Below are 27,811 nucleotides of genomic sequence, written 5' to 3'. Positions count from 1 at the left end.
TGACATCCTTAGAGATGGAAGTAATTTTTTCTTACAAATGAGTGTGCCTGTAAAAGTGCATCCCAAAAATGCTGAAGTGGGTTTGCAGAGATATACATTATGCCCCTGTGCATGGCACTGATGAGGCCACACCTCGACTGCTGTGTCCAGTTTTGGGCCCCTCAGTTCAGGAAGGTGCCTGATGCCAGAAAAGGGCAGTGGAGGGGAAGGGGCTAGATCGTAAGTCCTATGAGGAGCAGCTGATGGAGCTGGGGGTGTTTAGCCTGGGGAAGAGGAGGTTCTGGGTGACCTTATCACTCCCTGAAAGGAGGGGGGAGCCAGCTGGGGGTTGGTCTCTTCTCCCAGGCAACCAGTGACAGGATGAGAGGACACAGCCTCAAGCTGTGCCAGGGGAGGTTTAGACTGGACATCAGGAGGAATTTCTTCACAGAAGGGGTTGTTAGACATTGGAATGAGCTGCCCAGGGAGGTGGTGGAGTCACCATCCCTGGAGGTGCTTAAGAAAAGACAGTGTGTGGCTATGACAGTGCCACAGTGTCTAGTTGACAAGGCTGTGACTGATCAAAGGTTGGGCTTGATGACCTCAGAGGTCCTTTCCAACCTAATCGATTCTGTGATTATGTGAAAATGCATATTCTATTCTAGCTGGTCTGGCAGCCAGAGCAAGTTCTCACTTGCTGGAGGTGCTGAGAGCTGTAGCCCTTGGGTGCCCCAGTCCTGGGGGGCTGTGCTGGCAGCAGCAGCACACATCACCTTACCAGCTTCCACCGCAGGATTTTAATCCACTCGTCAGCTTCTATCCCCGTTTTTGCACACAGGTAGTATGTCCTTAGTGGGAACACTAAACTGCAAGCAAACAAAGCTTTCTTAAGTTGCTAGAACAACTGGCAGTTCTCCCAAAACTGAGCCCAGCTGGCCTGTGCCAGCAGTTGCTGAGACAGAGCAGGACAGGGAGGCTGAGCTCCCCTTCAGCCACCAGGAGGGAGATTAACCAAGAATGGGTGACAGCCTTTTACAGCCCAGGGTCCTTAAGGACAAGGACCCTTCTAAGGATAAAAGACCCACATTTGGGCACAGAAGAGGTTACCATGTGACCTGTATCAGTGTCTGACCCCAAGATCCATGAGTCTAGGTGATAATTATAGATGCTCACAGAATTAGAAATGCCCACTTCACATGGGCCCAGCTTTTGCCAGGAGTAATTTGGCAAAGCCATGCAGGACTGACAGAGATTGTCTGACAGAAAGAGACTTGAGAGTTAGAGGATGAGCAGGGTCACAACCACCAAAGGACCTTTCAGAAACCTTTCAGAAACACACATTGTTTATATTTCAAAATGCCCTTTGAACTTCCCAGCAACATGGAGAAAATCCTGCAACCTACCAGAAACAATTGACTCTTTCCTGGGAATAGTCAAATTGCACAGCTGAGCATTCAGTTAAGTCAAGTGCTCGAATTGGTTCCGTAGCCTTGAAGAGAAAATTTTTTAAAATGCGGACACATGAAAACAGAAGATAAGGTTATCTCACTTCATCTTCAGTGCATCTAGACTTTTACAGGCACCTCCACAGGTTTTTCCAGGCATAGTTACAATGGCTGTAACACTATAAGCACAAACTAGCAAGCATAACATCAGTGGTATGACACAAAGTGAGCTTAATACAAAAAATGCAGGCCTGTTCACATCTGGACAAGCAACAGAGGAGATCTCTACTGCAGGAATGTTTGAGCTACATGGAGGCTGCTGAGGGTTTGGCTGATGCCTTGTAATGTGACTGACACAGCAGCAAACCTGGCACCACTTTCAGCCAAGGTTTACAGAGACAAAGGCGTGGGTATGGGGGCCTATCAGACCAGCCAGCTGTTGGAGATTGAATTAATTCCTAAGTGCCTTAAAAGGATGAAGCTGGGTCAGGACAAATGTAGAAGTGAAGGCAAAGTAGTGCTTGCAGCAGAAGTGATAGGTTTGGCTGCCTGAGAAGCATGTGTGCACAAACACACAAGCAAACACACACACACAAATATATGTGTGTAAAAGTTTCTTTGGGTGAGCTGAGGTGCAGGGATTGTGTATAACAGCAACCCATCTCCCTCAGGAGTTTCATTCTCCCTAAGTGTGAGAGCTCTTCCTCCCTTTGTTTCAGCCTCACGTTGTTAAGGCCTCAGGAGAGACAGCTGAATTGCTTTCTGCCCAAACACCCTTAGCTGTTTCCATGGTCCTTCATCAGGTGTATGGAGGTGTCTGTTGCTCTCTCATCTTCCCTTAATATTTTTGCTGACTCAGTGGCTGTTAGCAATACCCTACATCAGAAGAAAGCCCCTTGGGCTGTGGTGTGATACCAAATGCTATCCCAGGGTTAGCTGCAGGCTGCCCACCTGTCGGTCCCTGCAACCCTACAGCAACAACAGGAGTGCCAGGAGACACTGGAGCTGCTGCCTGGAAGGAGACTGTAGTCCTGACAAACACAGGAGCTCTTCTTGCCTGGTAAGTCACTAATGGAGTGCTGCTCTTTGAAATGCTATCCTGCAAACCTAAGTTGTCTTGAACTGAAATGAAAACTGGTGGAAAGCCCTGCAAAAACATAACTGTTTAGAAATGGTAATGTTTGGTGAGAGAAGGCTTTTGTGTAAAAATCTGTTAGAATCTTGAAATGGGGCTTGGCAGAGGAGAACAGTGTGGATGTGTTTATGAAGGAACTTCAAACAGAGGCATTCTAAGGGCAAAGAAACTCCAGCTGTGTTTCTTATCTTTACTCAGATCAAGATAGAAATGGAGCAGCAACTGTAAGGATGCTGCAGATTAATCTTTGTCAGAAGGAATTTTTAAATGAATAGTTTTTCATGTATCCTGTGAGACCACTTGAAATAAGAGGATGAAATCAAAGAATGCAAAGGATACTATCAGTATTTTCAGAACTATTTTAGCAGCATGCTCTCTGTCAGGTTGTGTCTGAGCTACAAATAAAGGTTGTGTTGTGCTGATAGCTTAAAATCCACTTTACAAAGCAAAACAAAAATGTATTCTAGGCCAGGTTGGGCAGGGCTTGGAGCAGCCTGGTCTAGTGGAAGGTGTCTCTGCCTGTGGTGGAGAGCTTGGAAGAAGAAGATCTTTGAGGTCGCTTCCAACCCAAACTATTCCACGATTCTTTGCAAAAAATCCCTGTAAACTCTATACAGTAGCTAAGACTGGCAGAGCACAGTAAACATAAAACTTACTTTCTCTTGTTGAAGTCATCAGCAAAACTGAATTTACTTGACAGGTTTGACCCCTCTGACAGTTTGGGGAGCTTTAGCGTGGAAAGCTGTGATACAGATGTGAGAAGCCAGAGAGACAAGGAGGCTGCAGCTGCCTGTGTAGATGTTTAAAAGGTGGAATTGGTGTTTGCTACTTACTGTCTGGTCTTTGAAGTACTTCAGTTCATTCCTATGCAGTGTAAACCACCTTGTTTTCCAGTTCTGAAAGATCAAGAACGAATGGTAACTGCTTTGGGAGAGTTTAGTCTAAAATTTCTTGGGGAAAGAAAAACTTTCAAAGCTGCTGGCTTGCCCTGGTTTACAGCTGTGCTTTGTTGTTGCTCAAAACACAAATTGTTCCTCTCTGCAGGGAAATACAGGTGGAGCACTTTCAGCTCCATGTTGTCTTTAGCTTCTGTGGGTGATCACAGAGTGGAAGCAAAAAGTAAGAGTTTTCCTTACCTTGACTATTTTGCCTTGTTTTATCAAATATCCTTCTTTGGTACCGAGCTGTGAAGTAAGAAAGAAAGAAAGGGATTGTGGTTAGAGGCTGAGCTCTGCTTCCATGTCCCACATCCCCCCCTTTGCCAACATTGGGAAGATGCATCAGGTCTTTGGGAAACTCCCCAGAGCCACCTGCCCTCACTTCAGTGCTCCCCCTGGGCTGATCCTGCTGTTTTAGGGTGAACATGGAGCAGTGCTGGCTCTGGAGCAGCCCCCAGGCTGGAGCTCCTGCCCTGCCCTTCTCAGCCAAACACAGCACAACAGCTCAGTTACTCTTCATTTGGTGAAGCTGGATGGCTGTCCCTGGAGGTGTTGTGACCAGGAACACGTGGGGTTTAACTGACAGTGGAATGATCCCCAGGAAAGGCTCCTCAAATGCAGCCAGGGGAAAGTGCTGTTTTACTGAGCTGCTCTCTTCTCTCAACCAGGCCCATGCTAGACAGGAAAAACCTGTTATGTTCGGTGTGCTTTTGGAAAAATTGGGGTTTGAACTGTTTCTCTGGCATCATGAGTGACACTTAGACCTTATCACTTCTTAGGTACTGAAAATCTCTCTAGGGACCTGGCTGTGAGATCTCTGAAAATCAAAATCTTGCCAAGTTACTGCTTGTTCTTGAAAAAATGTTACCTTATTGTTGGTGGTGTGTGGAAGTCAAGCTTCTTTGGAGGTTAAAGTGTAACTTGGTGATGAAGGGTTGGTTGTGAGACACATCAGAAGTGGTTCTTCTTGCAACTTCATTAACCCATATTAACATAATTCTTCCTCTTCCCCCCCCAAAATACAGTGTACAGTTAAAATACTTTCCTCTCTGTTGAGAGCAAACTGTTTTGGAGAAACCACCTGTCTCACTTTGACGTGAGTTACAAGGGATTTAGAGACTCCAACTGCTGTTCAAGTGAGTCTCAAATGTCAGAATAGGTGGCCCAAATGTATATGATGATTTTTTTTGTATGCATTTTTTAAAAATTCACGATAATTTTAATAATGATTATTCTAAAGAAAATATTCTAAAAGATAATGTGAGAATGAAAATCTTTCACAGATTCTTTGTTTGGATAGTCAGACTCACCCAGGTTTTTCCAGGGACAGTATTGAAGTGACAACAATTATAAAAGCCTTTATTTGCCATGGGCCTGTACTGAGCAAGTCTGTATTTGCTTTGCCTTGTTTGGCAGAGACTTCCTGTATTTACAAACCCACAGAGGGATTAATAACCAGTCCTACTCCATAGCTCACTCCAACAACCATGCTAGGCTCAGGCCAGGAGCACCCCTCCCACCAGAACACAACTTACTGAGGGAGCATTTGGGACAAGGTCACTTTCTGTCCTTCCTGTCTGCATTGCAGTGTGAACTCGGACAGACTCATAAATGGAGGGCTCCTCCACTTGCCGTGGGTAGGGATGCTTCAACACAATTAAAGTTCCTGGACAGAAAAGAGCAGGAGTCATCCATCTGGCAAGTCCAGCTTAGAAAATAACTTGTCAGTAGCTACATCTCTGAGGAATGGTTAACTTCACCTTCTCCTAAAATTAAAAAGGCAGCTGTGGAAACTGTAAACAGATGGTACCTTCTCAAACCTTTACCCTTGCAAATGCTTGCATGAAATCTCTTGACTTTTTAAGTTGCTTTCCTGCTCCAGAGGCTGGCTTGGAGGGTGGGCAGGATGCTAAACTAGACAGGAGGCACAGGAGTCATGGGGTTTGCCAACATGCCACTAGCTGGTGCTTAAATCACCTAATCTGTCAGAGCTTGGCTACAGGCTTCCTAACAGTAAAGCCACGTTAACATCACCCTCAACTGTTCTTACCACAGCTCTTCCCAGTTAAACTTTTCATTGCAGACATTCTTCTTTTTCTCCAAGCGAGGTCATGTTTATTGCATGTTCCCTGAAAAAAACCTGCATTCTCAATAGTGAATGCATTGTACTTTTAGTACAATAGTACTATTGTACATTTCAAGAACATCCTTGAAATAGTAACTGCTCCACCATCTAACACCATTCTTTAAAAATAGTGTCACAGCATTCCAAATGCTGCTCCATTTGCATTTTATGCTGATATTGCAGCTCTTAAAGAGGAGGGATGCTAGAACTGGAAGCAACTTGAACTTGAAACCTACAGATGTATGAGTAATTTAAAAGTATTCTGCAATGGGGAGGGTTAAAAAGAGAAGTGGAAAAATTGTATTTGAAGTAACCAGCTGAAATCTGTTTGTAGGCACAGGGGGTGTATGCAAATGGGACCTATTCAACTTGTTGTAGGTGGAAAGTCAACATTGGTTTATTTCTATCTGGCCTTGCAGAAAAATTATGCTTTACCATTTAAAATAAAATTGAGAACAGCTCCATCACCATTCCAGAGAAACTACTCCTGAGCTGTTGCACAGAATCAGGATATCATCATCTGTACCCCATGGACAAAAAGCTCCATTGCAGAAACTGAAGCACTAATATAACATTTTATACAATATTTGTTTTCTCTGTGGATTTTTTTATTTTTTGCCTTCACAAAGACAACTGTACAGAATAATCTGGTACTTATACACAAGATCTAGCAAAAGCTGCACTGTAGCAAGATTATTCTGCCACGTCTGCAACTGCTGATGCTTGGATTGGAGTTGACTCTGATGAGCCCCTACCTCATTTTTGACAAAACATGGTTATGACCCAGGAGAAATCTGACACCTGTATCTGAAGGAATATTGCCTGAGTGTTAATTCTCTCTTCCCCTCTACTGTTTTCCATGGTATTTTAAGGTGGAAGGTTTCTTGATAAGACATCCAATTTTTTTTTTTTTTAAATTTTGTAGCACATCTGACTTAGAGGTTTCACAGAGCCAGTAGAATCTGATTAGGAAACCTTATGGCAGCAAGTGTTAATCTCATCCATAGAGATCAGATAAAACCAATGTCTTGCTTATTAGTGTCTGTAACACATGCAGTGAAGGAGTGAGGAATGGGGAAATACAAGTTTTATGTCATCTGAAATCTTTACAGGGCTAGGCCTGTGGGTGCATGCTTGATTTCCCAGGAAAAATAGCTCACTGGCACAGATCATACATGTGGGAGCTCTGTGTTTGAACCACTCTTGAAAGCAATTTAAAAAGAGTGTTTTGAAAGATACAAGTGCTATATTGAGTGTAGAACAGCACTTTTCTTGGGGGGAGAAATTGGCAAAGGAGCCCTTGAATTTAATGTTTGGGTTAGCAGAGTACTGGTGCAAATTTAGTGTGTGACAAGGTACAGTTATTGCATGTGCCAGCTATCATTTAACTGGGCTCTTGCATACATAATTAGCACTGCTCTGAGTTATTTGCATACACTTGCCACAGAGGACACTGAAGTTTTGGGATTAACTTGTACTGACGTGTCTTCATCTCTTACACTTGAAGCTAAACATAAAACTGACATTGCCATGATAATATCCACTTTGTTTCTCCAGGGATTCTAGCCTGATGGCGTTCAATTCTTGTAGGAATCATGTTTAATATTTTGACCCTTTAACTCAGGCAGCACACTGGTTGTTAAAGAAACCTGTGGTTTTCTCTCTCCTCTTAAAAGCAAGAAAAATCACTGTGATGGCAGATGGCATCAGCATGGTGATGGCATTGCAGGCAGAACAGGAGAGTTGGTTAAAAACACATTCCCTACAGGAAGGAGGAGCATAACACTGTAGGCTCCTTCCTTGGACAAAGAATTGTGAGATGAAACCATTTCAAGTCACTTTTCTATTTATTTTATTGGGGGATTTCAAGTTCATAGATGAATATTTATTTCCTCACTATCACTGTGCTTTGGTTTTGCTGGTTTTGAGAATGTTCTAATCCTCCTGATATTTTGAAATCCTCCTTCCTCTGAGAAACTGAAAGGAGCTCACAGCCCTGGTTAGCAAAAGCCCAACAAGCTTATGTGTGGTTTGTCTTCAAAGAACTTGAAAGACTTTTCGAAGTGGAATTGATTTAGATACAAGTACAAATGTGAACTTATGAACACTTTAGCAGAAGATCTATTTGCTAGCACAACAGAAAAGATCCTTTTAGTTAGATCTTTGTGAAGCATGGCTACAAATGTGTTCACACACACAATATGGCTCTCCTTACCTGTTTCACTTCCAATTAAAGGCTGGTTTGCAAAGTGCATGACCAATTCTTTCAAGCTAGAAAATTCATTAAATCCAAATTTGAATGAAGTTCCTGTGTGCTCAACATGGAAGTGTTTCACAGAGTCTTTACCCCTAAAATAAAAGAGGAAGATTTGTCAAGACATAAATGCCAAAGGTATTTTGCAGATAAAATCCTTAAATAGCATCTTTCACTGCAGGGCCCCAGGTCACAGGCTGCCAATCACTGTCCTAGTAGTGATACTACTGCCATTACTGTCCCTCACTCAACAGAGCTGAAAATCAGATTGTAGTTGCTGACTTGGAGATATGAGATGATCACAGCCTAGAAAGGCCAAGTTGGTTAATTTAACTCTTGTATCAACAAAAAGACTCACAAGAGAGATTTCAAGCCTTCTGCCTAAATCCTTTCACTTACTGGGCTTCAGCCTTGAGGGTGTACTCAGTATGTGTCTTGCTCTTCAAGTAGCATCCCAATCTCACTGAAAATGTCTTCTGTTTCCCTTTGAAAAACAGGCTGTCTCTGTTTTGCACCCAAACAGGTTTAATAACATAATTTTACATACCTAAGGCTTTAGCAGTTGTTTGCTTTGTCTCTGTATTTGGATGATTGGTTCCACTAGGATGGGCACTGACAAACATGAACCTGGGTCCTTGTTCTCTAAGGGAAGTGACAGCTTTTGTTTATGAAACCTGATGGCATTTAGAGAAGTGTGCAAGGTCTCACTTCCTGGGTAGGCAATTATTTTGACTTCAAAGGACAGTGAAGCACTTATTGCAAGTATTTCTCCAGTGGAAAAGAGACTTTTGTTAATGTTACTAGCACCCAATGCAAACTGTCTGAGCAAAAACTTACACAGCAAATATACTGGAAAAGTGTGGTGAAGAAAATTAATTATAGCATCTCTTTCATTGTTCATTGCCACTTCCAAAGAAGATTATGGTTTCAAACTGGTATTTAAAGATTTATCTTTGAGCAGTATTTATGGTACTGTAGAAAACAGAAGAAGGCCTCTGTGGGCCTCCCACATGTTTTGTGCTACAGTAAGCTGAGGCACAACAAGACAAGTGCAAATGCTCAATGCCAGGGAAGAGCTGCTGTGACTCTGCTGCAATTACAGGCATTTCCATCTTTTTGTTTAATTTCTCAAGACAATGTTGCAATGAGAGCAAATTCTACTCTGCTTCCTACTTCCCTTTCAAACTGGGTAACGTAGCTGGGGGAGGGGATTTCAGGGAATAAGTGATCTCTCTTCCTACAGCTGTCAATAAAAACCTCAAGGGATGGCTAAGCAGTTTTTCCTTGAAAAACCCCAAACTATAATCATGACCAAAGTTCCTTGTGGGGCTGAGGCAGAAAATAAAGTAAAAGCTACAGAAGATATTTCAGGACAGAAGGAAAAGGACAGCTAGAATTGCTGAAGTTATCTTTTCTACAGAAATGTATCAGAACAAAACTCAATTCCTTATTCTACTATTAACTTTTAATATTAGTCAAAAAACTGAAAGAAAACATAACGTTAACCAGTAGAAAAATTGAAAAACATTTTTGAATCAAAATAAGTATTCAAAGGAGATGTAACAAGAGAAACTAGCAGAACAGAATAAAAGACCAAACTTCAGACTGGGCTATTCAGTTCACATGGTAATGCAGTGAGTAATTCTCACTATATGAAGAGCTGAACAAGAGACTGGAATGGGCCTGAAACAGACTTTTGTAGGTCTTCTAAGGCTAGAATCTAGTCAAGCAGCAAATTTATTTTCATTAATTAGCACTTGTGCTTCCTATTAAAAGAACTATTTAAATTTTGGTTTATTACAATAAGTTGTTTCCTGAATGCCCTTTAAAACTACCTTCAAGATACATATATATATTTTTAATTAGCTGAGGTAGCTACCTCAAATAATGCTTAACATTTTAAAATTAAAAAAAAATATTAACCAGAAAAACAATGATTCACATGAAATTACTTTTTTTTTAAGGAAAGCTATTGCTTATAAATGCCATTGTTCTTTTTGGCAACACTTGCACTGAATTCAGTCATTGCTAGTCTGAATACTCATTCTGAACCACCACCTGCAGATCTGTAGGGCACCCTTTGTATAAATGGCTGCCTATAGTGGAAATAATTTCAACAGTGTGTGTATAGGCACACTTGCTCCTAAATCTTCTGTCAGAAGCGGGTCAAAGACCTCCTTGTTGCCTTTCCTGGGGAACAGGGTATGTGCAAATCAGACTTTCCTCAGCTCCCAAGCAACTGCTCTTCCAGATTGTAACAGCTCCTGGTACTGAATGTGCAGAAAGCCACAATCTCAAGGGCACATGCTGTGCCCCTGTCAGGGGTGGAAATAACCAGCAGCATTACACTGATCAAAGTGACTTTAGAAAGTTACTGTGATTCAGCTGAGTTGTGGTCATGAATTGTTCAGAGGCTCAGTTTGCAGCAGGAATCAGCCTGCATGCACCAGTTTAAAATTTTGGTCTAGAGGCTGCTTTTATCACACAGCTGCCAAAGATTACAAATATTTTTAGGGCTGGTTACCTCTAACCAGCCAATGTGCAGGGAGTACCTTGTGTGTCTAACGCATGTGTCCTTAGGTTTCCTCAATAAAATGTTGTGGCTTCTCTCCTTCTAGGAGACTGTTTAAATGTGATTCCATAGTGAAGTAACCAGGCCAGGCTTCCTCTGCTCTGGTTGTATCCTGAACAGTTCTGTCCTAAACTGCTGTAATTGACTTCAAGGCCCTGGCATTGATCACTCACAAGCTGTTATTCAATTTAGTCACCTAGACCTGGCTAAGACTTAACCTTAGCACAGAACAGAGGAGTAAACCAGCCAAACACTGGATCATCCTTCAGAGGTGATGGTTCCTATACAGGGATTCAGAAACTAGTAAGATTAGCACCTGTTAAGTGTTTGCTGCTGTCCTCATCATAAAACTTTTCTATTCCCACCAGCTGTTTCTTAAGCTCTTTTAAATGACATGCAGATTTTTATCATGCAGACTGAAAATTTACAGCCATTCTATAGAATTATGTTTTCTATCAATGGGATTAATTCATAATTTGGAAAAATGAGAGCAGCTGTCAAATCCAATCATTTTTTTTCCCTCTAGCAAAATGTCATTCAGTGGGATTACAGCAAAAGGAATATATTTCAAAACAGTTTAAGCCCTAGGGAAAAAGAAAAACCTGTGATGCTTGGGACATTCAAACGTGGAAGTAAGTGCAGCATTAGATTAGTTCACCCTGTCCATAGCCTACCTTACAGAGAGGGAGTACAGATCTTCCCTTTCATTACTCTTCCTCAGAAGATAGCTCCCATCCTGCCCGTTGGAGAGCAGCAGCGCTTCTGCTGCGTGCCGGGTGAGATTGTCATGGTACCACCTGGGGAGACACAAGGAGACACAAGATTGTCATGGTACCACCTGGGGAGACACAAGGGGTTACAGCATCCTTCATTCTGGTGCTGCTTTTTGGAGCAGGGTTAGAAACGGCAGTGTTAGTTGCAGTCCTTCCTCTACAATTTTGAGTTACCACCCTCCTCACAGGCACTCACGGTTTACACAGATCTGTGCCTCTTGCAGTGGCCATCTTTTGACACAGTCAAAAAACTATTTTTCCTTAACACAAAGTTGTGTACAAACAGCTGAGTGTTTTGCTGGATCTAAAAACCCTGCCAATTCTGCTTGCATGAGCAACAAATTACCCAGGTCTGTGCTGATAAGGTGAAAGCAGCTTTGGGGGGTATAGAGAATCCTTTGTCTATTTTCAGAAGCTGCACTTCCTGACATATGTATGTTCTTTGGTACACATCCCCTTCTGGGCAAACAGGCAGTGCCTAAACTCCTCATAAATTCTGTATTTCCTTCAACGTGTCTTCACTGACAAGAACTGCAATTAAACGTGCTTGCCTAAGCTTAGAATTAAAGGGAAAAAAATTAACTGACAAAATGTCAGTGAAAATTAAGATAGCTTGCCATTGTTGCCTCTTGGCCACCTGTGAGCTGAGTAACAAAAGAAAACATTTAAACACTGTTTCAATTTATCTTCAGTGAAAATAAACTTCATTTTTATATCAAAAGTTTTGAAAGGACTTCACAGGGAGAAAGCCCTGCAAAGAAGTCCAGGAAGTGTAGTTTATAGGTTTGTTTCCATTCAGAATGCTCCACAATGGAAACACCCAGTTTTTAACAAGAGACAAGGATCTCACTAGAAATGAGCCTGAGACTGAGCACAAAAAACTGGAGCTGTAAAAGGTTGGAGCTGAAATCCTGCAAGGCATGTGATAATAACCATAGCCATGCACATACACGAGCCTCTGGAGCAGAAAGAGGGAGGGATAATACACCCAAGGCTCTGCTGGGAGCAAGCTTCCCTGGTCTGTGTGTGGAGTGGTGCCAGGTCACCTTTCCCTTCCTTTTAAATACCTGCAGCATTGGGAGCAAAGCCTGTCACTGCTTCAGCCAAAGAAACACAGTTCCACTGAAAGCAGAAGTGCCATGGCAGCACTTTCCACAGCTTGTAACGTGGCAGTCTTAGAAATGAAACCAGGTGTAACTGTATCCTCCTTCTCCTTAGCTGTTCATCCCAAATTTCCACCAAACTTGGCACCTCTCACAAAGCTTTAGCTCTGGATTTGGACGGCTGCCTATTTGAAAGGCCAGCTGGCTGATGAATTGCTTTATGAGAGACTCCAGGCTGTTAACCCAGAGGAAGAGAAGATCCATGTGAAACTCAATACAGGCAGGGCATTGCTGCTTTGGCTCTAGAATGTGGTCCATCTACACAGTAGAATAAAATAATGAATATTTAAAGAGTCAAAGTGTCATCCTCTGGAACACCTGTTAGCCAAAATCCGCTTTGGGATTAACTGCCCAAGTAAGGAACAGGCAAAGGTCAGGTCATTCCTGGTGTGGCAGGATGGTCCCAGCATGGCCAGACCTGCAGCTGAGAATGTTGCACTGTGCTTTGGGTGGGATTTCCTCACACTGTTTGGCTAACTTCAGTGCAAAAGAAGCAGATGTTGAGAAAATCTGTGAGTGGTCATTGTCAGGAAGGAAGCAGATTTAGTTTGATGTTGCTCATAACTGTGCTGTTACCTTATTTCCAAAAAACAGCCCTTTGCTAAACTTTTGAGAGAGAAGTCACTTAAGTTTAAAAAATGCTGTGTTTAAATTCACACTCTCTTTACACATAAAAGAGCAGTGACTAATGAAATGTTACTACTATGCAAAAAAAAAAAAAATACATAAACCAACAACAAACCCCTTAATTGGGAAAATAATGTTGTTTGAAAGCAAACTTTTAAAACTTTGCTGACAAGGCTGTAGCAGTTTCTTGCCTAAATATGCTGTCTCAGACAAAAATCCCTCAAATGTTACTATGTTCCTCTTCTTCAGCTCAAAAAATAGAAGTGGATGGGAGACAGTAATGCAGATCTTGGTGTCAAAGGGACTGCTACATGTAGTTTTGGGATTTTTCTCTTCCTGACTGTGACAGATGGTTTGATCAGGTTACTTTGATATTCCACTGTGAAAATGGTCACACCAACTTTGTTCCAATTGCATAAACACAGGTAAAATATTAAAATGCTGAAGAAAATTTAGAATTTGCATGACATGCCACCAGGAAGGTAATCAAATACTCACCTATACAGTCTGCTCTCACAATCAAGCCTGAGCTGACAGTACAAGTAATTTGGAAACTTGAGAGCAGTTGTCAAATCCAATCCAATTTTTTTTCCTCTAGCAAAACTAATCCCCAATGTCCTGTGATTAGACACTACTAGGTATACTTCACGTAAATTTAAGTATTTTTCACAGGGAGAATCCTTCTATTTATCTGTCTCAGAAAAAAGACTTTTAAGCAGTTCTTTGAAATTGGCAAGCAATTCAAGATGGGATTTATGCCTCATTTGGCAAAACTGTAAAAGGCAGACCACCTTCAGGTGAAGTTTAGGTTGTCTTCTGAGTTACACTGGGGCAGGAAACAGTTGATACAAAACACAATATTGTATCAACCTTCCTGCTGTCTTAAAACAAGACATAAAGGAAATTAAAATGCTTTACAAACACCCATCTCTTTGAAGACCCTAAAAGTCCTTTATAAGGTGAACTGTCTTAAATCTTCGGTTTTGAACATGCTGGATAAAGTTGGATAATCAGGATGTTTCTGAAGGTGCCTCCAAAAGTCACCTTTACAGAGTCTCGTATTCACTACAAAGCAAATCCAGAAATCTGCTCTGTACTTTGACACCTTTCAGACTGAAAGCCATCAGTAGTGTAAAAATTGCCTGAGGTTCTTGATTGAGATTTCTCTGAGAAACACAAGAAGAAAGATAGATGAAATTCTTTCCTTGCTTCAACCCCACTTCTTCTGGCTGCTCTTGGCCTTGTACACCCTCCTGGTATGTATACATACTTCTGGGAGGTTTCCCTTTTCTAATAATTTCATTTCTTCTATTAATAAAAAAAAGTGTGGTCAACTTTTTGGGGTTCCATTTCCACAATTTGACTAGCAATCTCGGGCTCAGAGTTTATAGCTGCTGTCATTTATCCATTCTTGTTACTTTAACTTCATCCTAAATGGCATTAAATCTCTTTATCCCACCCATGTAAGCATGCTTGTGCTGTCACTGTGTGTGGCTGAATGGCCATGCCATCCTTCCTGCTCTTTGGAATGGCCAGTGAAGGCATGTCTTAGAGTGGGCAAGCACAGCCAGTGAGACCACTTTTGCTACCCTTTGAAAAAGAAACCATTTCCAGACATCAGCCTATTGTTTATGCCACACTGCATTGGTGATGGCACAGAGGAAGGACTTCACTGATGGCTTTTACAGGAAGGAGAAGGAAGTGAAACACCCAGTGCCCCAGAATGCCCAAACTCATCAGAGCACTCAGCCTTGCCCTGAAGATCTGTCCCTCCAGACAGGATGCAATCATGCTAAAATCTCTTCTTAGGAAGATCTCTCTGTAGTTAATGCAGCAACTAGAGCTACCTACACCATGGTGAAGATCAGGAATACGTTACAGCAAAGTCTGGGGTGGGAAACTCTTTGTTCAGGTTAGAACATCATCCTCAAAATGTTCATTCATTCTTTAACAACCCAAGCTGTTCCAATGAAAAATGTTAATGAAACTTCATTTCTGTGTCTCCTGCAGATGAGTGCCCTTAGGTATGGCATCTATCAGTTATGATAATGCTGTTTTCAAAGCAAGCACCTGGATATTTTGCCAAAAAAAAAAATCTGCCTGTGTAAATAGGGGCTGCTGAATAAACTTGTAGCTGGCATCAGGTGGATAAACTTTTTAAAAATAACAGAATACGCAAGGAACACAAACACTCATCCATGAAAGGGTGAATGCTGACTTGCATAATTCTCTTCTGAGCCATTTTAATGTGCAAATTGTGTAACATCCAGTAGAAACCCTTGCTTTTCTTCCTCACAAAAATGAAAGATAGTAGCACCAAAAGAGAGCACAGCTGGAAGTTCTGGGCTGCTATTTGGTGCAAGTGTTTGGAGTGATAACTCTGCAGTATGCCCAGCTACCAGATGAATGCAGTAGGCAGAGGCACACTTGATTTTTGTGTCCTTATCAGATGTTCTCAGGCAGGTGTAGCCTGGATAGAATTAGAAACTCTGTACATGTTTGGCTTGCTTTTGTGGAAAAGTCGGGCAATTCAAAGTCCCTTCTGTGAAGCAAGAAGGAGATTCTTGGTGTTCAGCTGGGTGACCTGTGCTGTCTTCCCAGAAGCTCCCTCCCTGCTGCAGCAGGGGCAATACTGCTGGCGCCATGTGGCGGGGGAAGCACTTGGGCCCTCTGAGCTGCAGGAGCCGAGCAGGAACACAGCAAGTCCAATTTATCCTTTGTCCACCTCTGAAAGGTAACAACGACCCAGGTTACTGTGAAGATGAGCTCCCAGTAGGACTTCACTCCCATAGTGCTCACAGCAGCTATTTACCCTCAGTTGCCTGACTGGATTTTTTGTTGTTCGTTTGTGGAGGGTTTTTGTGGTGGTAGATGTTGGCAAGTTTTATGTTTTGTTGTTTTGGTTTTTTTATTTAATTAAATATATCTTCTACCACGAGGAGTTGAATTTGCTCACACTTTGAAACTATATTCTAGCCTCAAAGATGTATTCCCACTCATGTTAAAGCAGTAGTCCCCAGCACTGCTCAATGGAGCACATGGGAAAGCACTGACTTATCTCCTCTGGCTGGATGCAATGTTCTTCACACGCCTGTGCTCCAAAAATGACTGTAAAACTGACTCACTAGTTCTCTGTTTTTGGCACTCTGTATTTCAGCAACTTCCAGCTCTTATCTGTCAAGTTTAGTACTTTGGGATCTTTAATTTTTTTTTCCCTAATATCACACCCTAGAAGCATTGCCCATCATCTGAAAATTGCAAGAGTTCTCTGTACCTCACATCACTAAAAGTGAAGTTTTGGCCATGTTTTTAATGGTGCATGAGTAGACAGAGCTATAGAGAATCTCCAAAAGGGCAAGACAGAAGTTACAGATGTCAGTCAACCAAATTGGTATTTATTAGACATCCTTTCAATGTGTTACACTGAAATTCACAAATCTGTGTAAAGTACTTTGCTGGAATACAAGAAGGCCATTATATGGGGGAAAATAATTTTAAAATAGAAATAAGAGGAAATAATGTCATTGTATCCAGTCTTAAGGTTTGTCTTCTAACTGTAGACTTTCACTAGTTCATCTTTTGCTTTTCACTTCCATTTTCACTCCCCCTTCTTTTAACTGCCTTCATTCTGATTTTCACCCATTATTGGACTCACTTTCTAGTCACTTTAATTTTTATCTTCCTTAAATTAGAAAATAGAGATAAAAAAATTCTTATGACCATTTACCCTGTTCCAGTCTAACACGTTCCTCAGTTTCACAATTTTATTATCACCCGAATCCACAAATACTCGGGAAGCAAAACACCTGTACTTTTTTCATCTAGGCCTGTGGCTTAATTTTTCTTCTGTTGCTAAAGCTAGGCATGGAATGTATTGTCCAGCCTTACAAATATCACCTGTCATGGAATTGTCAGACCTGAAAGGGCATAAAAGTTCTGCTGCAAGGGGTGACAAAGATTAAGTTTGGACTGTAGAAGGAAAAAAGGCTACAAAAATATGTTTTCTCTCACCCTGTGCCTTTCACTTCTGATAAACAAAGCGTCACCCAGACTAAGCTGTATTGGGATGGGAGCTGTGCTGCCAGAGCCGCCTGTAATTACCGGGATGACGGGATCCTCCACATTCTCCCCTCTTACGCAAACAACAGTGGAATTCCCCGGAGTCCGTGCTCAGCCTCGGAGCTCCACGCTGCTGCCTCTGGCTGTGCCTCAGCTCTCACAGCAGCAAAGGCACTGCAAAAGGGACTGACTCCAGCAATAACCAAAGAGCCCCTCAGAGGAGAATCCCTCGGTCAGCTTCCTTCTCCTTTTAAGCCAAGGTGCTTATGTCTCTTTTAGCAAATTTCAGTGTTTCTGTTTAAACATTTTGGTAGATTTAGGGACAAAGCTAATCGGTGAGGCAACAAGTTTTTAACAACGCGTTCTGCTTTTGATCTTCCTCTTCATTAAGCATCAGGTCCACCTGTATACACGTCAATACAACGAAGCTGACTGTAATCTGAATTTTCCCAACAAGTTTCCATTCTGTTGAGCAGCTAACCTGGTAAACTACGGGCATATCCAGGTATTCAGCTTTTTCTCTCAAGAGTAAAGTCCTTCCCATTTCACACTTCTTTAAACCTTATCCAACTTCTTTGATTTTTGTACCAGAAATCAGAAGCTTTAAAATAAACTGCTTCAAATTCCCCCCCAAAGATATGTGAATGTTGAAGCTGCTTCTCATTTGAATGACCATTGTCTCTGTTGGACACACACTCCTCACCAGGACGGGGTCTCAGTTGTGCTGGACACTGCATCAGCTGTCACGGGAGCTCTGCACTGTGAGAAGGGGGCTAAGTTTAGGATGGAAAACCCTTGTGATGACTGAAAACTTCATTGTATGGTCTGGAGAGTGATACACCTATCTGTCACAGCAGAAAAAGTATTTACATTAAGAGATCTTTCAGATTATGCTACAAGAACGTCTGCTGCCTGAGGGCTTCTTTTTGCATCTTTAGGCAAAAAAAAAAAAAATGGGGGAAGAAAAGTGGCTTCAGTACTAGCTGAAAAGAAAGGGCCTTGTTTAATAATTTGAAGGGATTCTTTACCTGGCATTGCTTATTCAACTTTAATGCATTAAACTCAACACACTTCCCTGAAGGAGATGCTGAGTGTTCTGTGGAAGGGTGAAAAGTTTAGGTTTTCCATTGAAGTGGAAGTAAAATAAAGAAGGTACAGCTTTAAAAATGCATATTTGTAGCCTTCTAATTTGTACTCTTTCCTTCTTATGGATACCACATTAGGTACCACATCAAGCTCTATTTCTACAAGACTGTCTATGAGAATGACAGTCCTTGCTGCTAATAGGCACATGTTTCTGGCATATATTAACTCAGACCACACTGTGGAAATTAGTGAAAGTCTGGTAATTGGGAGTCATGCTTCCCACAACAGCTGCAACTAATTTTTCTTTCCTTCTTCCCTGTAGACTCTGTTTTAGGATGAGCATAATCTTACATATGTAAAGAAAAAGTATAAAATGGCTACTCTGGATACCACTGCAAAGTGACTCCACTGAATTTCAGACCTGTTAGGTGCTTCAGATACCAGGAATTTCATTGAAAGGTTCTTTTAAATATGGGAAAGTAGCACCAGTGTGGAGAGAGTGAATAAATCTGAGTGCAACAAAGTAGCTTGGAATTACTAAGTGAATAAACTGCAAAAATAAGCAATGGATTGGTCCGAATCCACAAATACTCGGGAAGCAAAACACCTGTACTTTTTTCATCAGTTCTTTTTGAATGCAGAGCTGATACTAGAACCTTTTTGCTTTGCCAGAATGATCACTGGCCTTTTTTCTGCCTTGCCTCCCCTCTGCATTGCTGCCACTGCTCCCGCCCTGCCTGTGCCCACCCATGCTGCTCCTCCAGCCCGTGTCTCTCCTTGCCCACGGCACTGCTGCCGGTGACAAAGGGACCCAAGCCTTCCTCCTGCAACAACCAAAACTAACTGGCAGAAAAAATGGGCCGGCCACATAAGATAGGGAACAAGGTCTGTTGCAACCTTCAGCCTTCCTTTTTGCTCCTGGGCTTTTGCTTTTCGGTCAGCATGGTGTCCTCGTCAAAGTGGCTGTGACTTGTCCGCTGCTGTCCCTCCCGATGCTCCGGGCACCTTTGGGAATTCTGCAGCCTCCCGGGGCCCAGCAAGGCCAGCACCTCTGCAGAGCCCAGGCCCAGCTACAGGGAGGCAGCCGAAGGGATGGCACAGGGAGGGCAGGGATCTGAGGGCAGGTGTGGGTTTGGTGCTCCCTGGAGACGCAGGGAAGTGGCACGGCACACCCTGGGCTCTGTCGCATGGCGATGGCTTCGAGGCCACAGAGGTTCTCCGAGGGAAGGTGCACCCCTGCCACCGGCTCCCCGCTGCATTCGAACCGTGTGCCCGCGCTCTCGGTTTTCTGACTATTCTTCATTTCTCCGGGTCCCCCGTGCCAGTCCCTCACCCCCATCCATCACCGGGACGAGGCGCTGGGCACAGCACCGGAGCGCCTGGGCGGCCTCGCTCAGACAGACCCGCCGTCCCCTCCCCATCCTCACTCACCAGACACCGAGCAGCCGGAGCCGCAGCTCCCGCCCCGCCAGCCCCCCGGCTGTCCCCAGGGCCCCGCGGTGCCCTTACCCGAGCGCCAGCAGCTCCCGCTCCAGCGGCTCCCGGCGCTGGGCCATGCTCGGCCGCTGCTCCGCGGCGCTGAGGAAGTGCGGCCCGGCACCTCCCCGGGCGGGGCCCGCCCCATCCCGGCCCGGCCCCACGGTGAGACCCCGGCCCTCGGCAGGAGCTGTCGGAGCTCCCCGGCTCCCAGCGGTGCCCGGCGTGGCTCCCGTGCTGCTAACACACCTCGGTGTATCGCCAGAATAATTCATACCTCCCGTTGCTACAACCTGTCCCTCCCAGAAGTTCGTATTCCAAAGCGTTTCGTTGTCCGCTCGTTTTATTCCTGCAATCAATCCATGAACGCCCCTCTCCTCTTCTGTGTCCGCCCAAGTGCTCAGCGAGGAAATCTGTGGAGGTGAAATTTGTGGATTATTCTGTAAGTGTCAGGTGCCCAGTCCTGTCCCCAGCCAGCCCCCAGAGCCCAGTGGGGCTGTGGCTTACAGCTTTCCATGGCCTTCCGCTGGATTGCCTGGGAATGGGGATGCTGCCTGCCCAGGGTCTGCCCCGGCACCCGGACCCGCCGATTTCTGTGTGATCCTCCGTGCAGGCTTTGGAGGGGTCACACTGTCTTTCTGAAACAGGAATAGGAACATAAACTGCTAGGAATTTACAGCTTCATTCCTTCTTTGGAAGTATCAAGAGGACTGAGCTTTGTGGATGAGAAATTTCTGAGCATTATTTGGTGTCTGCTCTTTCTAATGCTTAAACGATCTCCTGCAATACTAGAGGTTATTGGTATTCCCTGATACTTCATGGACAGTAATTATAATAGGTGTGGCAGATTACTTACTGATCTTTTTTGACAAAAGGACAGGACTCCACAAAAAAAAAAAAAAAAAAAAGACAGAATGCTCCTTTCCAGTCATAGTGAAGTTTTCACCAGGTATCCAGGACTAAAAATCACCTGTTTCCAGAAAAGCTGCTGGTATTTAGAGAGGATGGAACAGCTACTTTTTTTCCCAAAAGTAGTCATATGAACTGTGTGCTCAGCATGGAGCTGAGAGTCATTTGGAACAGGATTTTTTAGCCTGCAGATCCTGCTGGTCTTGGGGAATCAGTTTTGAAAGAGCTTTTTTAGCCTCCCAAATGGGAAAATCTTCAGAGAGGTTCCCTGTGTCAGTTCAGACTGTCCTTTTTTTGAGTTTCTAATTGTGGCTGCAAGGTGCTCTGCTTCTGTACTTACCTGTTCATGTTGACAGGCAGACATTCAGTTGTAGATAAAGATTTTGCAGATAAGCTGGGGGTTTGCTCCTTACTAGGAAAATGTAATTTTTTAGTGGGGAAAAATACTTTTTTCTGAGTTTTCCCCTTCCTCTATTGCTTGTTGAAAGCTTGTGATCTATACTCTGGTAACCTGACTCTGAAATCCACAACATTTGTTAAATAGATGCTTTGATGTCTCCATGGTTTGCTTGTATTTGCTGGATAGATTTATTTATTGTTGTTCTCCTGTTCTGTATTTGATTTAACAGTGATGGACAGTGATGAACCCATTCCAGGTTGTCTTGTCTGTTCTACTGATAGAGGCAGAAAAGCACCTATGAAAATTTCTTGGTTACAGAGGAAAAGGCACAGAAGGAAAAATTAATTAAATTCCAAGCAACAAAGAACCACAACTAGATTTTACTAAATTCTACTTGTATCACAAATGTGCATATTTGTGATACAAGTAGAATGCATGCTCAAAGGTGGTTTCCAGCCCTTGTATACACCACTGTGTTTTCTGCACCACTGTGCTGCGGTGGGAGGGGGTTCCCATCTGGGAGCAGACACTTCCTCTTACTCTGCACCTGACAGAGCAATGTTTCCTCTTCGTTTGTAGAAAAAAAATCTAAAAATAAATTTTTAAAAAAGGGCAGAAATTGTACTCTCATGCAGCAGAGACGGTCTTCCCCTTCAATGAAGTCCACTTGAATTTGGGTTTTTGGCACAGGGTAGCCACTGGACAGAGAGGCTGCAGATTGCCAGCTTGCACTTCCCCAAAGACAGAACACTTCAGTGTCTGTGTTTTGGTCCTGTTCCCAAGCATGGGCATCCCTGTTGGAGGAGTGGTTCCGTGTGCAGGGTGAGGCTGTGCAGAGCAGACCTGTAGATAGCAGCAGTGCTCTGGTGCCTGCAGCTCAGCCCGAGCCCTGCTGGCCACACAGCACCCTCAAAGGACAATTTGACTCTCTACTCATCCCCTCACAGCCGTCAGCTAAAAACCAAAGTGGGATTCAATTAAAAAAACCCAATCTCTTCAAGCCTTTCTTGAATAACTGCACCATCTCACGGGAAACAAACACCAAACCCCTATTGTTTTAAATTAGGTCATGAAAAACAGAAGAACTACAGCTGTCAGAATGGGGAGGGTCAGTAATGATCAATGCATGTGCAATTATTCCTTGTGTTGTGTCACACTAGGGTTATTCCAGAATGCCATATTTACCAGCAGACTTCAAAACCCAGTGAATCCTTTACAGTGCAGCCACCAGGTCTCTCAGTCCAGCAGGTGCTTGCTTTTAGGACAGTGCTTTTGGAGATTGTGTGTTCTGTTTGGGCAGAAATCGTGGGATGGCTAGGTGAGCTTCTATCATGTGTCCTGCAAGTGGTCAGGTCCCAGCATCATGATGGTTCTTCCAGGTTTTTGAGTTATTATTCAGCAATTGTTTAAAACTGTTTCGAAGGTTTAATTTTTATTTTCAGGTAGCTGTAATTCTGTACTTTAAGATATACTAAATTAATAAAGGAGAATTTGGCTTAGATAGGCATGTGACAAATACATAGATATGATTGCTGCAAAAGCATAATTAAATAACTCCAGTTACTTGACAGAATGTGGCAGGAAAGAATTGAAAATTTATTTTTTTTCCTTTAACTATTTCACCTTCTAATAGCCTGAATAGATTACAGATAGCTGTGAACCATCCAAGCAAAGATGGTCAGTCACAAAGACAGTGATTCCATCCAAATGAAAGAAAAAACCCCAGAAATATCACAAAGCCATTGTTAACATGATTGGGATGAGGGACAGGTTGGGATGGAGCACAGTGGGCACCTGCAGAGCACAGGTTTCCTACACAACAGAGCTGGCCATTGATTTATTCATTTTAAGGTGATTGCATCTGATAATTTTGCAGTGCCCAAGACATCTAATCCCTATTACACTCAGGTATGACCCCATGGGATTCTGTGAAACCCTCTAAAGCAGCTACAGAAATCTTTCCACTGTGTTCAAACACAGGATGCATGCCAACATCATCTTCTGAAGTTAACCTGATTCTTCCCTTCTGAATGTGCCACAGATTGTCTTGGAATGTTTATTGGAAACAATTGTTAAGCTGGAAAACACTTCAGACAATGGATATCAGCATAGTGATGAGTTTACTTTGTGGATTTTGAGGCACCTAGGGCATGTTTATTCAATATGTTTCTAATGTCCACAGTCAGTACATTTCCAGAGCATGCCAGCTAGCCCTGTGTTGGCTGCAGTCTATTCAGACAGGAAACACAGAACAGTGGTCAGAAAAGGAATTTGAAATTACCCAGCTTCCTAGGGGAAAATGGCTTGAAGACAGATTGTGCCAAAGGAAGGGTTGTTCTTGCCCCATTTTCTCCACAGTTTGGGTGGGGCAGGGCTCCTATAGCTAAAGATCACAGTAGCTGTGCTGCTGTCAGGGTCCATTCCCCACACCTGGATTAGGAACACATCTCCACCTAGGCACAGCAAGAGGTGCAAAGCCATGCCCTCCCAAGCCTTTTGGAGTTTCCTGCCAAGTAGGATAGGCCCAGCCATGTCCCAAAGGAATATAATTATGTATGGGATCCCAGAGATATTAATTTAATAATTCAGCTTTATAAGTCTCTTAACTCTGCCCCTAGTGAAAAAAAATTAGCATTCTTCATATTCTTCACAATGTGACTTTTGGGACCAAACCTAGTTATAATTTCTAACATCATGCACTTTCTCCTCTTGTTTGCTCTAAGAAATTCAGCTACTTCTCTTGGGCTAAGTGCAGGAGGATTTTTTTTTTCTGGTTTTTGGACTTAAACAGGGACAGAGAAATAAGTACAGGAAGTTTCCCTTGATGCTTACTAATTTTTTTTCCTAGCCTTTGATTGCTGTGTGCATAACCAGGAGCTGGAGCATGTATATTTTGAGATGATGGTGGGAGATTAAATGCCTCTAGCTAGAACAGCTGTGTTGTTGCACGTGGTTTGGTTTTCACAGTTTCAATAATGTGGATAATGATGTGAAGATTATGTGTTTCCACTTTCAGTTCTACAAGGAAAACTTTCTAGGAATTTTGTCAATCCTCTCTTTAATGTGCATGTGTGCTTGAAGCCTTCAACACTTTTTTCATGTCCTCTTACACATAGCCAAAGTCTCTTTAAAACTTCCCACTTTAGAGCAGTGACATACTCTCTGAATAGATGTTGTGCAAGTGTTTTTCCTGTCCAGTCCAACCCCAAGAAATAAACCCAAACACCAAGGAATTATCTTTAAATTATAAAATGTGGGTGTCAGTACATGAGAGGAGGTGGGGGAGAGCAGCTCTTGCTGCCAAAGGCCAGGGTGAGGGGCAAGGTTGGAGACAAGCAGCTCCTCTTGTGGTGCCTTGAGCCAAGTGGCCTGCTGGTGGTTCAGCCTCTTTCCAAGAGGAATCAGACCTGGCTGGCAAGTCTGTGCTCCGAGATTAGCCAGGATTTAAAGATGTAGAGAGGAGGAGCCGCTCCAGACTGCAGGTGAGGAGGCGCTCCAGGTGGGGAGAACCTTCAGGGCTGGAGACCTGACTGTCCCCATAATGTGTCCTGCAGCAGAGCCCAGGGTGCCAGCTCCACCTCTGCTCTGGCTCCCAGCTCCTCACAGATGGCATTGCAGTACCCTTGGTCAAGGCAGAGACTGCACCCAGAGCAGGACTGACCCCACACACCAGTGTCCAGCATACACGAAAACTGATGGAGGGGCAGCATGTGGTTTTAGGCCTTGGTAAAAGTCTCATGAAAAGGTAGGCTTGGGTAAAAGTGTCATAAAATACAAAATGGAGCAGTTTAAACTAAAGACAGGGTAAGGGGGAAAAAAGGCTGAGAACAGTCTTACTTGCTGGCTTGTAAATCTGTTTGTTGTGTGCTCTTATTACAGCTCATAAATTGTTTTTTTTTATTTTTGCTTTTTGCAACTTTAAAGTTTATGTTCAAATAACATAAAATAAATTATGAGTTATATATATAATAAATAACATATATAATAAATACAATAACATATAATATAATACAAACATGTCTGTGCACTATCAAGCTTGATAGCCCTGTCACCTTATGGAACTGTTCATGGATGCAGAGACAAGCTTTAGGAGTGATACCAAGACCTGAGTAGAAAGGAGCTCAGAAGAAAAAATCATTTTACCCAAATAAAATTATGTTATGTCAGTAGCTCTGAAAACATTTGAATGCTGCATCATTTTGCATTTTATGGCACTGCTAATGCATAAAGCAGGATGCTGAGAATCTGGGTGAAAATGGGGACAGCAGCTTGCTGTCTGAGAGCAATGATTGTAAATACAGTGCCTTTTCCTTGCAGAGGGAGCATGGGTTAATATGTTAACATTATGTGAGCATAATATGTTAGGGTTATCCCAGCAGACATTTTGCTGGAATTACAGATGCCAGGCATTTTTCAGTGCCTTGTCAAAAGCACAGTTCACGGCCAGTTGCTAATTTAAAGATGTATATACCTTGTGAGGAGTCTTTTTTTTTCCTAAAATGAATAAGAGCCTAACCTAAGGAAGGGTGCAGGAGCTTTATAACTAATATTTTGTGGACCCTAATTGGTCTAATGGGTGTTCAGTGCACTGCAAATGCCTGGTATGGATGGCTGCTGCTCCTACCAGCACATGGCATCAATGACCATTTGCAAGCCAGCAGCAGCTTCATCTTCCATTCCATTCCATTCCATTCCATTCCATTCATGTTCAGGCACTTCAGTGACTTTAAAAACCAGCGCTCTGTCATATTAACACCTCAGAGCAGTCTCCTGGCAGGGTCCAGGTTTTAGACAGAGATCTTCTCCAGAAGCCTGGTCTCTTACCTGAGATATCTGTCTGGCCATGCTTGCAGGTATGATCTCTGCATGCCCATTTTGGGGTGACTGCAGTGGATCTCTCCTGCAGTAGTGGGAGAGGCTGTGCACATTGCTGTGCCCAGCACATTCTCCTTGCTCAAGGGGACGAGAGCATGTCCTCTGCTGGTTTTGGTGAGGGGAAAGCCGAGCTGGGATCATCTATGGAGGATTGTGCAAAAAAGAGGAGAGAGCAGTAGATGCAGGCAACCATTCCATGCTTTCCTGCTGAGGAAAAGCACCAGGACTGTTGTCTTTTTTGTATTTAAACTGTAGATATTGTCTTCTTTTGTTTATTTTCTTTTCCTCCCCAAGGCGAGTGCGTTTGGCCAAGTAGCACAGTAGGGGGTATTAAAAAATCCTGCCTGACCACGGTGCTTCCCTTCCCTATAGCTATTTATTGTACCATGGAGCACAGCAGCTGCACTGGGCAGCCACGTGACACACAGGCCTGGCCTGTGCCAGCACCTCAGCCCCTCCAGCCCTCTTATTTATACTGCGACTTTCATGGCAGCCATCTCACCCCACCTCACTGTTATAATTAGACCTTGAAAACCAGTTGAGATAAACATAACTCCAACATTAAAAATCTCCAAACTGATTGACATAAGCAAGTAAAGTAGTGTGGGGCTGGAGAGTCTGCTCAGATGTGTCCTTGTCACCGTGATTTTGGCAAAGTAGGCGGGCTCTGGTTTGAATGAAATGCAGCTTTCAGGTAGTGGTCCTTGGTTCTGTTACTTTGGAGCAGAGCAGGGTGCACTCATGTTTAACTGCCGTAAAGTTGATACAGCTCAGGCCTTGTCAGCACTGTGGGTGTGCTCCAAGTCCAGCCACTGATCTAATTTCACTGCAGATAGGCAAAACTAATCAAAGGACAGTTGTATCCTGCAGTACAGGTGCCTGAAATGCAAGCTGTAATTGAACAAAGAGAAAATTTTTGGATGACCCAAGAACGAACCAGTGAGGATTTTCCTGGGTTAAGATGAAGAAATAAGGAAATTGGGATTTGAGACACAAACCTGATACTGTAAAGAAAGCGGAGGAGGCTCTTAGAAATATGGGGTTTTTATTGTTATTATGGCCTGATTTGGTTTCAGGAGGTTAAGAATCTCCTCTTTGAACTCAGAAATTAAATTTGCATGTTTATTCAGTGTGTGAGTCAGCTTTCTTTCTCAGTTCTGACAGACTGTAAGTTTTAATACCTGGAACCAGAATTTGGGACCTCTTGTAGGCCACCTTTATTTCTCCAGTTTTTACATTTAGGGCATGTCATGGGTTGGAGGGGAACTGGGCTATGAGTGAGCCTACAGGAAATCCTAAGTTTGAAACATGAAATTCATAAGGTGCTAGCTCTCTACATCTTTATTTTTATGAACATTAAAATTTAATTAACTTCTTTCTTTCTTGGAAAGGATTTGATAGTCCAGGAGTCTGTTTGCCAGAGCTGGAATAAACCAAAACTTCATGGCCTGTAATCTATTAGGAAGTGTAATCATGCACAAGGGTCAAAGCCCCCAACTTACATCCAGGAAGTTTCAATTCTTTAAACTACATTTCTTGTCTATAATAACCCAGATCTTTGCAGCCTTAAAAAAAACATAGTGCTGACCAAAGTATATATGCTATACCCACCGAAAGCATTTACTAACTGGTGTAAAAATTAAATATTGCACAAATACAAAAAGCACAAGATCTTCATGTATAAATCAGGCTCCCCTGTCCTATTTTTGCAGGGGTTAAAGGAATCATCCTCACAGTCCTGAGGACCAGGTAAAATTCACACTCTAAACATCCACCAAAGCAAGGAGGCTTTACTGCAGAGCTGCAGCCCTTCACCACGTGTATGCTGCTCTTTTACCTGCAACACACAGAACTGTGCCACCCGAGGGTTTCACAGCCTGTGCCAGTGTCAGACAGAGTTCTGTGAGCTTTTGTGCTCCTGGCATGGCTCCAAACTGGTCACAGAATAGCACCAAGTATTAGAGGTACTTAGCCAGAAGCCCAGGGGGGCTGCAT

At 43.1% G+C, this 27,811-nt stretch overlaps 1 protein-coding gene across 2 annotated transcripts in view; it reads right to left on the bottom strand.

Moving 5' to 3' along the window:
- Window positions 1-27,811, bottom strand: part of DAPP1 (dual adaptor of phosphotyrosine and 3-phosphoinositides 1) — a 53,260-nt gene that overhangs the window by 282 nt on the left and 25,167 nt on the right. The window contains exons 1-8 of one of the 2 annotated variants that reach the window (XM_054295514.1): window positions 19,666-19,733; window positions 11,123-11,245; window positions 7,838-7,971; window positions 5,033-5,163; window positions 3,696-3,743; window positions 3,393-3,455; window positions 1,383-1,468; window positions 758-845 (exon numbers count right to left, since the gene is read on the bottom strand). In XM_054295514.1, the coding sequence (XP_054151489.1) occupies window positions 758-845; window positions 1,383-1,468; window positions 3,393-3,455; window positions 3,696-3,743; window positions 5,033-5,163; window positions 7,838-7,971; window positions 11,123-11,245; window positions 19,666-19,712 (720 nt within the window). In that variant the 5' untranslated portion in view covers window positions 19,713-19,733. Of the gene's footprint in view, window positions 1-757; window positions 846-1,382; window positions 1,469-3,392; window positions 3,456-3,695; window positions 3,744-5,032; window positions 5,164-7,837; window positions 7,972-11,122; window positions 11,246-19,665; window positions 19,734-27,811 lie in introns of those variants that run through there. The other variant, XM_054295513.1, reaches the window with a different exon arrangement.

This window comes from Melozone crissalis, unplaced genomic scaffold (assembly GCF_028551555.1).
Source record: "Melozone crissalis strain CALT ecotype California unplaced genomic scaffold, PUWL_Pcris_2 ptg000006l_1, whole genome shotgun sequence".
Taxonomy (NCBI): Eukaryota; Metazoa; Chordata; class Aves; order Passeriformes; family Passerellidae; genus Melozone; species Melozone crissalis.
Note: the sequence above shows the minus strand (reverse complement) of the source record. Positions and strands in the feature narration are given on the sequence as shown.